Consider the following 12,419-nt stretch of genomic DNA (forward strand, 5'->3'; position numbering starts at 1 on the left):
GTAGATGGAGGAGGACCTTGGATCTGGATGTGGATTTGGTTGTGGTTGTGGTTGATGTTAATGTTAATGGGGGGTTTGAATTTAGATAAAGGTTGGAGACTGGAGATTGATATGAAAGTTTGGATCTGGATGGAGATTTAAATTTGGAGATTGTGATCTATTATTCGGCATGGATGAATGAGAAGATAGATGCATGTGGTGAGAGAGGGGAGAGGGGGAAGGGGGGATAGGTATACTATTAATTCAAAGTTTATGGTTTGAAGTTTGAAGTTTGGAGTTTAGATTATAAACCTAAATGTTGGAAAGAGAAAAAGGAGAGAGATTGAATGTTTGGGATGAGGAGGATCTGGGATATTTCGAGATGTGGATGGTTTGAAAGGTTTGAAAGATTTGAGAGTCTTGAATGTCTTGAATGTCTTGAATGTCTTAAGTGATTAGAATAATTATAATGATTGGAATCACCTCTGTCCTATTGCAAACAATTACAGGAGGTATGGAAGTGGATCTGACCAGATTTCTCACCTTAATCAAATTCACTTTTGAAAGTGAATTTAGTCGATGTCCTGCGTGATTTATGGGCTTAATTTAGGCAGCTGTTGCTAGCTCGTCGTCGCTAAGTGAATGAAGCTGAATCGTTTCTCCCACAAAAACAATTCAAAAAGACGCGATCTTGTTTTGATTTCTTTCAATTACCACCCACATCCAAAATTCCTTCAACCACAATTACTTCCAACTCATTAATTCTTTACATTGATTTGGATTACTCTCTCTGCTCTCCATTACAATCAGTGATCCTTTCTTGAAAGATGGATTACGAAAAACCAGAGACGGCAACCTTCAAATGTGTTGTTGATACGCTTAACCTTCGCGTTTCTGAAGATGGTCACTTCAATCCTGAACCTAGCTTGTCAAAGGCAATTCAAGACGAGCTTGCAGATGTTGAACATGCCGACAAGCCTTTCGGTGCTTTGTTTAATGTCAATCCTCCTCCTCCAGAGTACGACCAGCAAGGAAATGTAACGAACGCGCCAAAGCCTTTCACTCTCACACCTCATCAATTGGAAGCTAGCACGAAGCGTAGCTACCAACCACTTGACAGAGTCAACACTTCAATCGGATTCTCTACACACAAGACCGAGAGAAACTTCATCTTTTTGCGGGTCGGCATTCCTTTTGAGCAGATTCCAGACACAGTCGATCCTAAAACGCATACCGCTGATGGTTTCGTCGTCAAACTCAAGTTCTACGCAAATAACATGATCGGTCTTGACTCACCTCTTTCCTCCCTCGAAGAAAGTGACAACCCAAACAACATCTTCACCACCAACGATGACGATGAAGAGGTTTTCAACAAATACATCACTGAGGACATTCCCAATATCGTTCTCAAGACACCTGGGTATGACCGTATTGGAAAGAACGGCAAACCAAAAGCAAAATTTGGTGTCTTTCGTTTGAAACTAAATGTCAAGGATATCGCGTCTGCCATTAGTGAGAACTTGATTCATTCCACTACCTGGCCAGCTGCTCCATGGGCTCCTCGTCGTGTTATTAAATTCCTTCAGTTCATCATGTCACAACACACGTTCTCACTTCCAATTTACATCATGGATACAGCGGGTGGCAATTTTCAGAATTGCTTGATTGAGTGCCTTCGTGGTATGCGAAAGGAGCTACGTGAGGGCAATCCTTTTCGTGGATACCTTTCTCAAAACTTCAAGACCAACGGCAACGTACCTACGATTGATTCAGATACCTCCATCAAGGATGCGAGATCAAGTCCTAACATCGTCACCCAGAAGCAATTGCAATACTGTACAAAGGAGGAGATGATCACCCGCCTTGCTGTTGGTACGAAGCAACAACTTGAAGATCGTCGTGCAAAAATCGTCAAGTTCCGCGCTTTGAAGCAAGCCATCAGATTGGTGAAGATCGTCGATGATTCTGCATATTATGTTTTCTTCAAGGCACCGCAGGACTTGAGACTACAAGCCGGTGACGTTTTGAAGGTCAACTTTTCTCCAGATAATCCAATTAGGAAGGAGGATTGGAATCTCACCATATGCGAGTCCTTCGACTGGTCGTACCAAGGAGAATCCATTGGGATCTTGAAACGACCCTTGGTCCCACTCGATGATGCTGCTACTGAAGAGGAAACGAATGCTTTACCAGATTCCGAGTTCCAGAGATGAGTTCTGCCAACAGAGTACTTGAAAAATTCTTGTCGAATGATGTGTCGTTCAAAGCAGCAGCATTGAAGTACAAAACATACTCTGAACAAGGAAAGAAGATGGAGCATGAAGCAGTTCGTGAGTTATTCAAAGATTTGCTGCCAAATGCGATCAAGAACGCAAGACAAAGCGCAAATGTTGTCTTGACAACTCCATCTCAAACTGCTACCACAAAGTTCATGAACCAATTCCGACAACTTCATGCACTCTTAATTGATGAGGCTGGTCTTGCTACACTCATCGATCTAATCATGCTTCTTTGTACACTTGAGACGGAGTCACTTGTCTTGTTCGGCGACACCAAGCAGCTTACTCCCCAAGCTCCTCTTATTAAAGGTTCCCAGGGCTTGTCTTGTGAAACATCCCAAGGTATCATGACCTACTTCCTAGACAATCATTGGCCCAAGGCTAGCCTTAACATCCAACGCAGAGGTTGTCCTGGAATCATGGAGGTTGCATCGGAGTTGTTTTACCGCAAGCAGATCCAAGATGCACCTGTTGCACCAGCCCAATTCCCACTCCGTGATATGGTTGCCCATGCTCTAAGATTGATCTTCCTAGAGAATACTATCTCAAAGCCGTATTTGTATATCAATGCAGTACACGAAGGCGAGATCGTGGACCATTCAACCAAGTCCTGGATGAATCTGACCAGTGCTGCTGTTAATGTTAACTTAATAGAATATCTCATTACCAAATGCAACGTTCCCCCAAGCTCAATGATTGTCATCACTCATTACACCGCCCAGCTTCGTGTATACAGACACGCGATTTCCAAGTTGGCGAGTGACTATCCTGAGTTCCATTTCTCTTAATTCGAAGTTCACACGACGGATAGCATCCAAGGTGGTTCTGCAGACATCACATTTTCTGATCCTGTCCGTACCCAAAATCCAGGATTCACCAACAACCCTGGTAGAAATTGTGTTGCACTCACTCGAGCTCGTTCTTTTCAGATCATCACTGCCAATACGCGACAGTTGAAGACTTATAGTAGAAGCGCTCCTATCATTTTCAAAGCTTTTGAAATCGCTCAGAAGGCCAAGGCTTGTGTCAACATCAGCAAGAGTATGGATGCACGTTACTCCAACCTTCTTTTGCATCGCCACGTTCACGCTGTCGGGGGTGCACGTGTGTAGAACACGTGATGAGCGTTGGAGCTAAGAAGGCTCGGAGGATATAAATACGGTTTCCCTTTTGTAGCTTAGCTCTGCTTTCTTCAATAATCAATGAAACTATTCAATTCTCATAGTTCTTTGATGCCTTTACTTCGTGACAAGACCTAGATCTTCTGATAAATGTTTCTAATCTTTTCAATGTTTTCGATATTTCAATTCATTCCCATCTTCTAGATTATTCCAATCATTCCAATCATTCCAATCATTCCAATCATCTAAATCTTTCAAATCTTTCTATATAATAAAAAGCTGTCTAATTCTAGCTGTAGAAGCTGTAATATTTACGGTAGGGGTTATTGCCTGTATTGAATATATATATGCAACGTAGTTTCCCTAGTAGCATGCATCCTACACTAAAACTGGCAGGTACATATATAGAAAAACACACTTATCAAAATCTATCTCATATAGCCCCATCCTCAGTCTTCCAGATGAAGATGCCATATCAAAGTTCCTCGAATCACCTCAATTCTTGCCGATTTTCAAGGAGCTGCATGTGTGAAGGAGCGATGCGTGAAAGTCACGTGGTGCCAAGCACCAGTCTAACGTCCAGAAAATCCTCCAGATTCTCTTGTAGATCTTCATAGAATTCTATCTACTGTTACTTGAACCCTGATTTTCCGTGCACACCCACACATTATGATACCGCTATCTACCCAAGAATATTGACCGCCCCAAAATGGAAAGGACCATCCCTTAAGAGTGTTTAGCAAACCATTGCCGATAGCGAAAACTATGGAGATCAGACATATCCGACTCTGCGTGTCGATAAGTCGGAATTGGATAAAATAGATCATTATGCGTTTTGTCTACTTAGACTTTGTTTCGATAACACTCATGCGAGGAACGGTTTATTTCGAGACAAGCAGGTGGGTATCTCAGAGAAAGAGGTCAGACTTGGATGTGCATAGTAGCAGCAACAGCAAAGGCAAATCGGAAAATTGCCGCTGCCAAAAAAGACGCAAAGCAGGTGACCCATTTATGATCACCGAAGGTTCTCTGCTCTATGACCCATCTTAAATTAACATCTTTGGAGATAACACACGAAGTGTCCTCAATAAACGCGCTTCTTCTGCACATAAAGCCCAGAAGAACTCGATCGACGGCTCTCCACGTTTCCCTTCAGAGACTTCAGTGTCAGACTATCCAATAGTCCGGACTGCAGTCCAACAATATAAGGATTTGAATGTCTAAAAGCAATTAGAAATTTGAAAATAGTTCAATGTCCCAATCAAATTCAAACTCTCGGATAACTTGAATATTCTAATTGGTTTGAGGATTTGATGATCTTTGTTGTTGAACTACATTACGGACTATTAGACACCCTGGATCACTTCACTATCTCCAATTTCCAATCTGGCGGCAGAAATTGCGAACATCGCTTCAGTCTTCGATCAACCACCTCTCCCTTTCAATCTACCCCGCAAATCTCCTCCTTCGACCGGTCTTAAGTTGGCATGGTGTAAAATCACCCGAAATCCAAAAAATTTGCTCGATTTAACGACACCTTTCGAAAAGTATTTGATCATACAAGTAACGTTGAAATATTTTAACGACAAGATGAAGATGAAGTTGAAGGAGCTTGTCACTCAAGCCAAGCGCAATGCAGATTTGAACGCCAAAGAGGAGATGGCTATTTCTGTACGATTAGACAACACAGTGATAGTCGCTAGTATCTGGAAGCTTGGTTCAAGCCAGGTCACCGAAGTAGGGGCCATTGTGTCCGAAATTTTCAGTACATGGCTTCGTCAACGATGTCACACTCGAGGAGACCTGCCAAGTTAAACTCCCACTGCGAATCATTGGTTGCTTGTTTTCCAGCGAAGCTCTTCTTAGCAAGCCTGAAAGTTTTCAATGCCGAAGATCCATGGCGGTTTCTTAATGTGACCAAGGTGGTAATCACCACAACTACTGGATTTTTTCTGTTTGCTATTGAATAACGGATATCGGATGGCGACGTGTGAGCTTTCCGGCAATCTTTTTGTGAGTTCCAGGTCTCGATTTGCGTTCGTCACCATGGTCGATGTATACCTGGAAGTCAGAACTGAGACTTCTGATCCATTTCGCCGCTGCTCGATCAGTTCAGGTAAGACGTCAAGCATCTTAGGCTTCGGAGGTGCTGGCTTAAGTGGTTCTTCGGGTACTTTACGGATTATCATCCACCATACTTCACAAATTGTGACTGTCTTAACAAGGCCAGTAGCATCTCCGAGGAGACACATTTTGACCTTTGGGTTCTCCAATATTCTAAGTAGCTGTCTCATGCCAGTTACCTGCCAACTCTGAAGAAAAAACAGATGGCTTGTTGATCGAGAAAACGATATTGATATGAAGTGAAGCCAAAGTACTTGCAATCATCCTCATAATTGCGCGGTTGATAGTCTGGATTGTCTAACAAGGCTTCCAGTGTGGCCGCTGCACTGAGAGCCGTAAATGTTGGTGGTTATGAAGCAAAATGCGATCATGAGAGGCTCAACACAGTAATTTCCTTGTCCAGCAATGCCTATCGAAGATTTTGGAGGTTACATGAAGTTCATCGCAATAGACGAGAATATGTGGAGCCGTAAGAACTTGACTAAATGGGGTTTGATGAAAAAGCGATTTCAATCCATCTACCTTGGCACATGATCATCCCGGTGCCGCATTATGCCTAGGAGCTTCAGAAGGAGAACCGAAATTCCGGGTGTTACCTATCAAAATGACGGAAAGATGTAATGATCAGACACCCTTATGCTTCACTGAATCTCTGCTTTCCGGGAGGGGGTAATAATAGAGTACTTTTAATACTTTTGACTCTTCTAAAAGATTTAGAATATTCAAGAGATTCTAATCATTTCCATACTCTCAGTACATTACTTTGATTCAACTTTGATCCAACTCTACAATTTGATATTACTGTACAGACCTTATGTACTTTCTAGACAAATCAGCTTCCAATAACGATTGGTGTTCCAAAATATGTATGTTAGGATAAGGTAGGAGGATGTGACACTTGGGGAAATCGCTAACTTTCAATAATCGCGGACTAAATAGATAGGCAGAAAAATGCAATAGCGATTGTTCAAGTTTCGTAAGTGTATCAATGATATCAGTTGACTGTTGATTGAAGATAAATAATGCTCGAAAATGAAATTCTTCGCTATCTTTTTTTGACAACTAGGCATAAGAAGGAAATTCTTGGTATTTGTTCACAGCAGCATGGCTTCCTCTTAGCGGCGATACTGTTTTCAAGTTTCTTTGATGCAAACTAGAGAATCGCCGATTGATGCCCAATACTCTTTCCATGAGCTGGAAAGAAGATTGTCGATTTCCTTTGGCTCTTTGTATCATACATCGCAACCGTTCTCGTGATGCCCAGAGGCTTAGGTTCGGGAATGCCGAATGCTGAGTCTCGGTCCTTGGCCCGTAAAGTTGCAAACTCCTTGACGATTTTCTCGTTATAGTACCCCGAACTTCAACCATTTAAGTATTTCCGATTCTTAGTTAGAGATCCGGAGGTTGACTCCAAGGATAGCGCTCGGTTCCTGGATTCGAATTGACGGGAACAACAGAAATATCAAGTTTAGTGACGAGAATAGCGCGATAGAAACCAAGTTGAGAAAAGTAGGACCCTTAAAAATGGCTCAGAGAAGCAAGGCTATATGATAAAGTGAGATCGCTCCCGTAGCCAATCGTTCGTAATCGAAGAGAGCTTAACATACTTCAAAAGCAAAATTCCAAATTGTACAAATTTCCGTCCGAAATTTTTCATCACTTGCTCCTGGTGACTAGGATGCAAGGGAGATCAGCTTTGAAGTCTTTGACTTGTGCCTTACAGGGTGTGCTTGATGTTGAACATATATCATTTCGAGCTCACGCGTCTTTGAAAAAGGCCAGTGCCATACTCCATATCCCATGTTATAACTGGCAAAAGACCCGTAAACAATGCCTCAACCTTCCATACGCGCAATCGGCCAGATCCCGTGGACTTACGAGAATAGCTTTTATCATAAACATCTGGATTACCCAATGGCCTACCAATCCGTGAACTCTTTTCAACATAATACAAACACGTGTACATGCCTCCAAGTTTAGTCTCTGACGGGTCCAAGATAATGATAGGCAAAGTCTTTGTATCATCTGGTATCAGATGAAAATCGAAATAGTACATAACATTCTAGAGATTCAGTGCAAGGTGAACTGCGATATATATATTTTTATTTTTTATTTTTATCTTTATAAACATGTCATTTTATCTCGTTATCGAATCTAGATTTATATATTCAGAAATGCTACGGGATATGTCAATCCAGACTATTAGGAATGACGGCCCAAATCTAAGTTCCATATCGAGGGATGCATAACACAAAGATAAAAGGTTAGCGAAGAGCATGCTCTTGGAACTATGTTGACTTGGAAGCTTCAAAGCGAATGGTCTCATGATACCTTGAAATCAATTTCCTGTTAATGATTTGTGCCGGTTGATGTGGAGTGAAAGGTGATATCAAACATAGTTTTGGCAAGAGCGGCGGAGGGGCAAGTTTAAACCAAAGGCCAGGTCGCCGGAGAAGAGAAAAGTATCATTGTAGTCTGTAAAGAAGACGTCGGGATGTGGACTTAGTATTGTGAAATTTTAGCTGGAGTAAAAAAGACTCAATTAAATTCAGATAGAGCACAGGAAAGAAAATAAATGCCAAGGCGGACTGCAATATCTACACATATTTCACCGCAGCAAACTATATGTTTAAAGAGTCGATATAGATTTGCCTATTATCCAAGTTTTATCTTATTCATCTGCTAGACTGGTCCGGATAACGATGAACAGGATACAGTGTCGCGCAGAAGAGTATCTTCGGTACTTGATATGACTATATCGCTAGTAGATGAATATAAAAATGATTTACACGAAGTGTACACAGAATGTATTGTTCTAATTGAGTTCATCTAGCAAATGGAATCACAACTCAGAAAGTACCTGAGCTAACCAGATACGCACAAGACATGACTAAGTAAAACGATGACGATGATTACTACAACCTTGGAAGGAAGAATGGAACCTTAACCGGCACTACCGTTTTCGGTTCGGGAGCTGGTTCCATTTTCAATCGTGCAGCACGTGACTTGGAAATACCCAATGGGGAAATTCCTTTCAACAATGGGAATGGGATGAAGCAGGATGCAGGATGCAGGAGAAAACTTGCTGAGCTTGATGAAAACCGCGAAAATATAGCAGAAACTGTTGAAATATGACAAATGATGAACACGTGCGGCTTTCAATGCACAACCAGCTGGAATTGTGGCCTTTTTCACAGAAGGAAACATGACACGATACGTAGGTATATCAGATCTCAACACTTTCTTCCAACATACCAATCCTTCTCCATGTTATTTCATGCATACTTTGAAGTTCGACGGTGAACTGCGAATTTGCGCAGTAGGCGTGTTCACGTTGACAACAACGTCTCGTTGTTGGCCTTGCCCAGAATGTTCTAGAGTACCTAGTAGGCATGAATGTGTTGGTTCCATGCCCGTCTTCATGCTGGACGTGTACGGTCCCATGCTATTGGAGGAGGTTTGAGTATGAATCGCGATTCATATACAAGGAGGCGATGCAGGTCTACGATCGGTTTGAGGATATAACTTTGCTCCTGGGGATAACAACGATATTATATAAATAGTAAACTTCAGACAAGATAGATATGGTTGGTGGTGATCGTTTGAAAATGATCCATTCATCAATGATTGATCAATCATTTCATTGCCCCAGGTTTTCCGTGGTGGTGATGTGGTTCACCGTTCACCATTGTGGTCGAGTGCTTACTAATGTCATGGATTATCGGTCTTCAATCGAATCTTCCACCGAAGAAATCGAAAAGCGCAAGGTAACCTTAACCTATCTTGGATTTCAGCCTCTGATAAACTTTAATGCTTAATTCTACACAAGTCAAGAGCTATCAACCACATCATACCTTCTTCTAATCTCAACACATACAATCCCGGTGTGCAGGTTTCGCCTTTTTACAATTCCCTCTACATCAGAACATAGAAGTAGATCCCGGTCGCTATCGCACATAACTTTCCATTGAGCGCGGGCGCTGCATCATACCCCGTTTTGGACGCCACTGCATGATCTGTCACGAATTCTTTCCCTTGACTACTTTCCTAAGATCGCCCATCAACCCGTCAAACCTCAGCCGATACGTTCAATAGCTCTTCGAAATGGGTTCCCGCCAACGCAGAGATTTGGTTGCAAGACGAAGGCGGGTTGAGGACGAAGGCGATGATGAAGGAGCTCAAGATATTGCTGAACTTGATGATGACTCTTTGTCAGAAGGCTCGATAATTAGTGAGGATGAAGATATTCACGAGGGCGACGAACCCATCAATGGCGGCATTGCAAATAATGAGGCGTCTGATTCGAACAAGATGAACGGGAATGGATCTAAGCTGAATGGTGGACAAACAAAAGCTAGCAATGGTACTACTGAAGCTTCAAAGTTCATAAATGGTGCCAATGATATGGAAATGATGGTTAACGGACCCAAAAGCTCTGAGCCGGTACAAACAGTACAATTTGAAGACTTTCGAGAAGACGAGACCAAAGATACCCCTTCACCGGCCATCGTCACATCTACTGCTCAAATGGATCGACAACAAGAACAGCCTCATGAAAGACGGAGGAGAGAACATGAAGAATACAAGAAAAAGAGAGATGCGGATCCAGCGTTTGTGCCGAATAGAGGAGCATTCTTTATGCACGACCATCGTCATGCTGGTCCTGCGGCGAATGGTTTTAGGCCATTTGGCAGGGGCAGAGGTGGTCGGGGTCGGCCCGGTATTGGAGGGCCATATGCACCTATCAAGTATATCATCATCATCTCTTTCGTGCTTTTGCAATTTTGCTAACGTTATATAGTCACATTTCACAACCTCTGGAACCCACCGACGTTCAATGGGCACACGACATGCACGAAGTAATCACTGAACCCGTACCAACATCTACAAATGGAGCTTCGAATGGATCCCAAAGATCAGCTCCAGCTCCAAAATCCGCACCTCTCAATCGATCACTTTCCACTACGAAGCACATTGGAAATGTACAAATCCGTGTGTTCTTTGGAGATATGGAAAACCCTGTGTTATTCCCTGGAATTCCAGTGAAGCAATATACGCGTCTACCTGATCATCGACCACCACTTCGTCGAGATAAACCTGTTCGAATATCGTTACCTGACCATCCACCACGTTACATATTCCCTGCTGTCGATAGATCATTCATATTTATCCCAAGAGCTATGCGACCTAATCAACAAGGGTTTGGTGGACGTGGCAGAGGCAGAGCTGGTCTGGGATCCGTCGGTGGTTATTCGAGACGTACGAGCGTTTTTGGTGGTAGCGTTTACGGAAGTACTTACACTCCAAGCGTTGCCATGAGTCGTCGTTCGTCCCTGGCACGAGAGGTCAATCGAGAAACTCTTGTTTCACCCAGTGGATCAACAATGTCTAGGCCACAAATATCGATGGATTCATCGAGGCCCGTGGTAAAATTACCGCCATCGAGCCAGGCTGCACAACCTCAACAATTTCAGGCACCTGAGTCCGGAGTAGCTAATGGATCTTTACAAGTCTCTTCTCTCGACAATGTTCCACAACCTCAAACCTATCCTCTCCCCCAGAAGCCAACTCTTAGGGAAAACCGTCCAAATACAATTCCAATGCATCAACCTCGGCCTCAGAAGACCGTCTCTGTGGCTGACATTGAATCACCGGCATCCATGTCATTCAATCCTCCCCAGCAAAGCCAACAGCCATTCCATCAACAGGTTCCCATTCAAATTAATGGAAACAGTTACTCGCATGATAACGTTCAACATTCCCGACAACCATCCTATCCAAGTCAAGCTTCAACTGGTACACCATTATCACAAATCCCAGAAAGAGCTATCCACGCACCGGCTTTCCAACCTAACCCTTATCAACAACCAGCCTCCAACTACTACCCACAAAGTTACCCCGTTTTGCAACCCCCACAAGGATATTACTACCCTCAAACCTTTAATGCACCCATGGCTTCCACAGTTGGTACGACGCCTTTTGTACCCGCACAACAGCAGCCGCAACAGACATATAATCCACCTGCACCTCAACCCGCTGAAGCTTCGACGTCACAAGCACCTCAAAATTTGGTTGCTCAAGAAGTCAATGGAATGGTGTATTATTATGATGCCGCGCAAATCCCAGCCGTTCCAAGTTTCCCAGCCGGCTATCAACAACCTCAACAATACCCCATGCAACAAGTAGGAGGTGTAGTAGGAATGGGCGGTATGATGACACCAAGCCCGGATGGTTTCTACTACCCGCAGCAACAAGGTGTGGTGTATTACACACAATAATGACTGCTATAACTACTCCCGTCAAAGCCTGCATTCACGAATTGCAAGTCACACCTTCATAGTCTCTCTTAATGCCTTCAGCTATTTTATGCGTATTTTCTGAAGCGTTTGCTTTTTATCGTCTCTTGTGGTTATGAATGCGAAAAAAAAGATATATCATTGTTCATTCTTCAGAAGCAACGGCTTGACTTCTCATATCATGTTTTTGTATTAGGGATGGCAATTCAATTCTTTTGATCTGGTTGGCATGGTTTTTTTTGGTTGCAAGTTAGAGCTTCTGCTATGCTTTTCGGGTCTACCCTCTTGCATTTCGATCTTTTCGATCATTCGGTCTCTGATTCAGTTTTCTCGTATTGGTACGGTGTATTTTCTCAATGATAATGGCCCCTGATGTTTCGATTGGAACAACGAACGAATGGATATCTCTTTCGGGTGTACGTACGGTTGTGGGATGGCCTTCTGCATTGGATCGAAACTTATGTTTGCTGTTAGCGAGCGGGTGGAGTCATGGATAGCGATAACGATAGCGGGAGCGGGAGTCGTCAAGTTATGAGCAGTGGCAGTAGTAGTATTACATAGCAAGAATTATTGTGAGTGGATGAACATGTTCGCGGATTGAACGGGGAATGGATATGTTG

The 12,419-nt window shown here is 43.0% G+C and overlaps 4 protein-coding genes across 4 annotated transcripts; 2 read left to right on the top strand and 2 right to left on the bottom strand.

Annotated features, from left to right (window-relative positions):
- Positions 1-806: 806 nt before the first annotated feature.
- On the top strand, positions 807-3,370 carry Bfra_001409 (uncharacterized protein; the record flags this gene model as incomplete). The annotated part of the gene is made up of 3 exons (XM_037331840.1): positions 807-2,179; positions 2,206-3,017; positions 3,054-3,370. 3 exons carry the CDS (start codon positions 807-809, stop codon positions 3,368-3,370), a joined length of 2,502 nt encoding a protein of 833 aa, XP_037195994.1.
- A 1,771-nt stretch (positions 3,371-5,141) lies between these two features.
- Positions 5,142-5,631, bottom strand: Bfra_001410 (putative dna repair helicase protein; the record flags this gene model as incomplete). Its single annotated transcript, XM_037331841.1, is given in 3 exon segments — positions 5,142-5,320; positions 5,368-5,440; positions 5,455-5,631. 3 exon segments carry the CDS (start codon positions 5,629-5,631, stop codon positions 5,142-5,144), a joined length of 429 nt encoding a protein of 142 aa, XP_037195995.1.
- A 25-nt stretch (positions 5,632-5,656) lies between these two features.
- Positions 5,657-5,912, bottom strand: Bfra_001411 (uncharacterized protein; the record flags this gene model as incomplete). The annotated part of the gene is given in 2 exon segments (XM_037331842.1): positions 5,657-5,791; positions 5,806-5,912. 2 exon segments carry the CDS (start codon positions 5,872-5,874, stop codon positions 5,657-5,659), a joined length of 204 nt encoding a protein of 67 aa, XP_037195996.1. The 5' UTR covers positions 5,875-5,912.
- Positions 5,913-9,607: 3,695 nt separating this feature from the next.
- Bfra_001412 (uncharacterized protein) lies at positions 9,608-11,781 on the top strand (the record flags this gene model as incomplete). Its single annotated transcript, XM_037331843.1, has 2 exons — positions 9,608-10,251; positions 10,305-11,781. 2 exons carry the CDS (start codon positions 9,608-9,610, stop codon positions 11,779-11,781), a joined length of 2,121 nt encoding a protein of 706 aa, XP_037195997.1.
- Between the last annotated feature and the right edge of the window lie 638 nt (positions 11,782-12,419).

Source organism: Botrytis fragariae (assembly GCF_013461495.1).
Source record: "Botrytis fragariae strain BVB16 chromosome Unknown tig00000006, whole genome shotgun sequence".
Lineage (NCBI taxonomy): Eukaryota > Fungi > Ascomycota > Leotiomycetes > Helotiales > Sclerotiniaceae > Botrytis > Botrytis fragariae.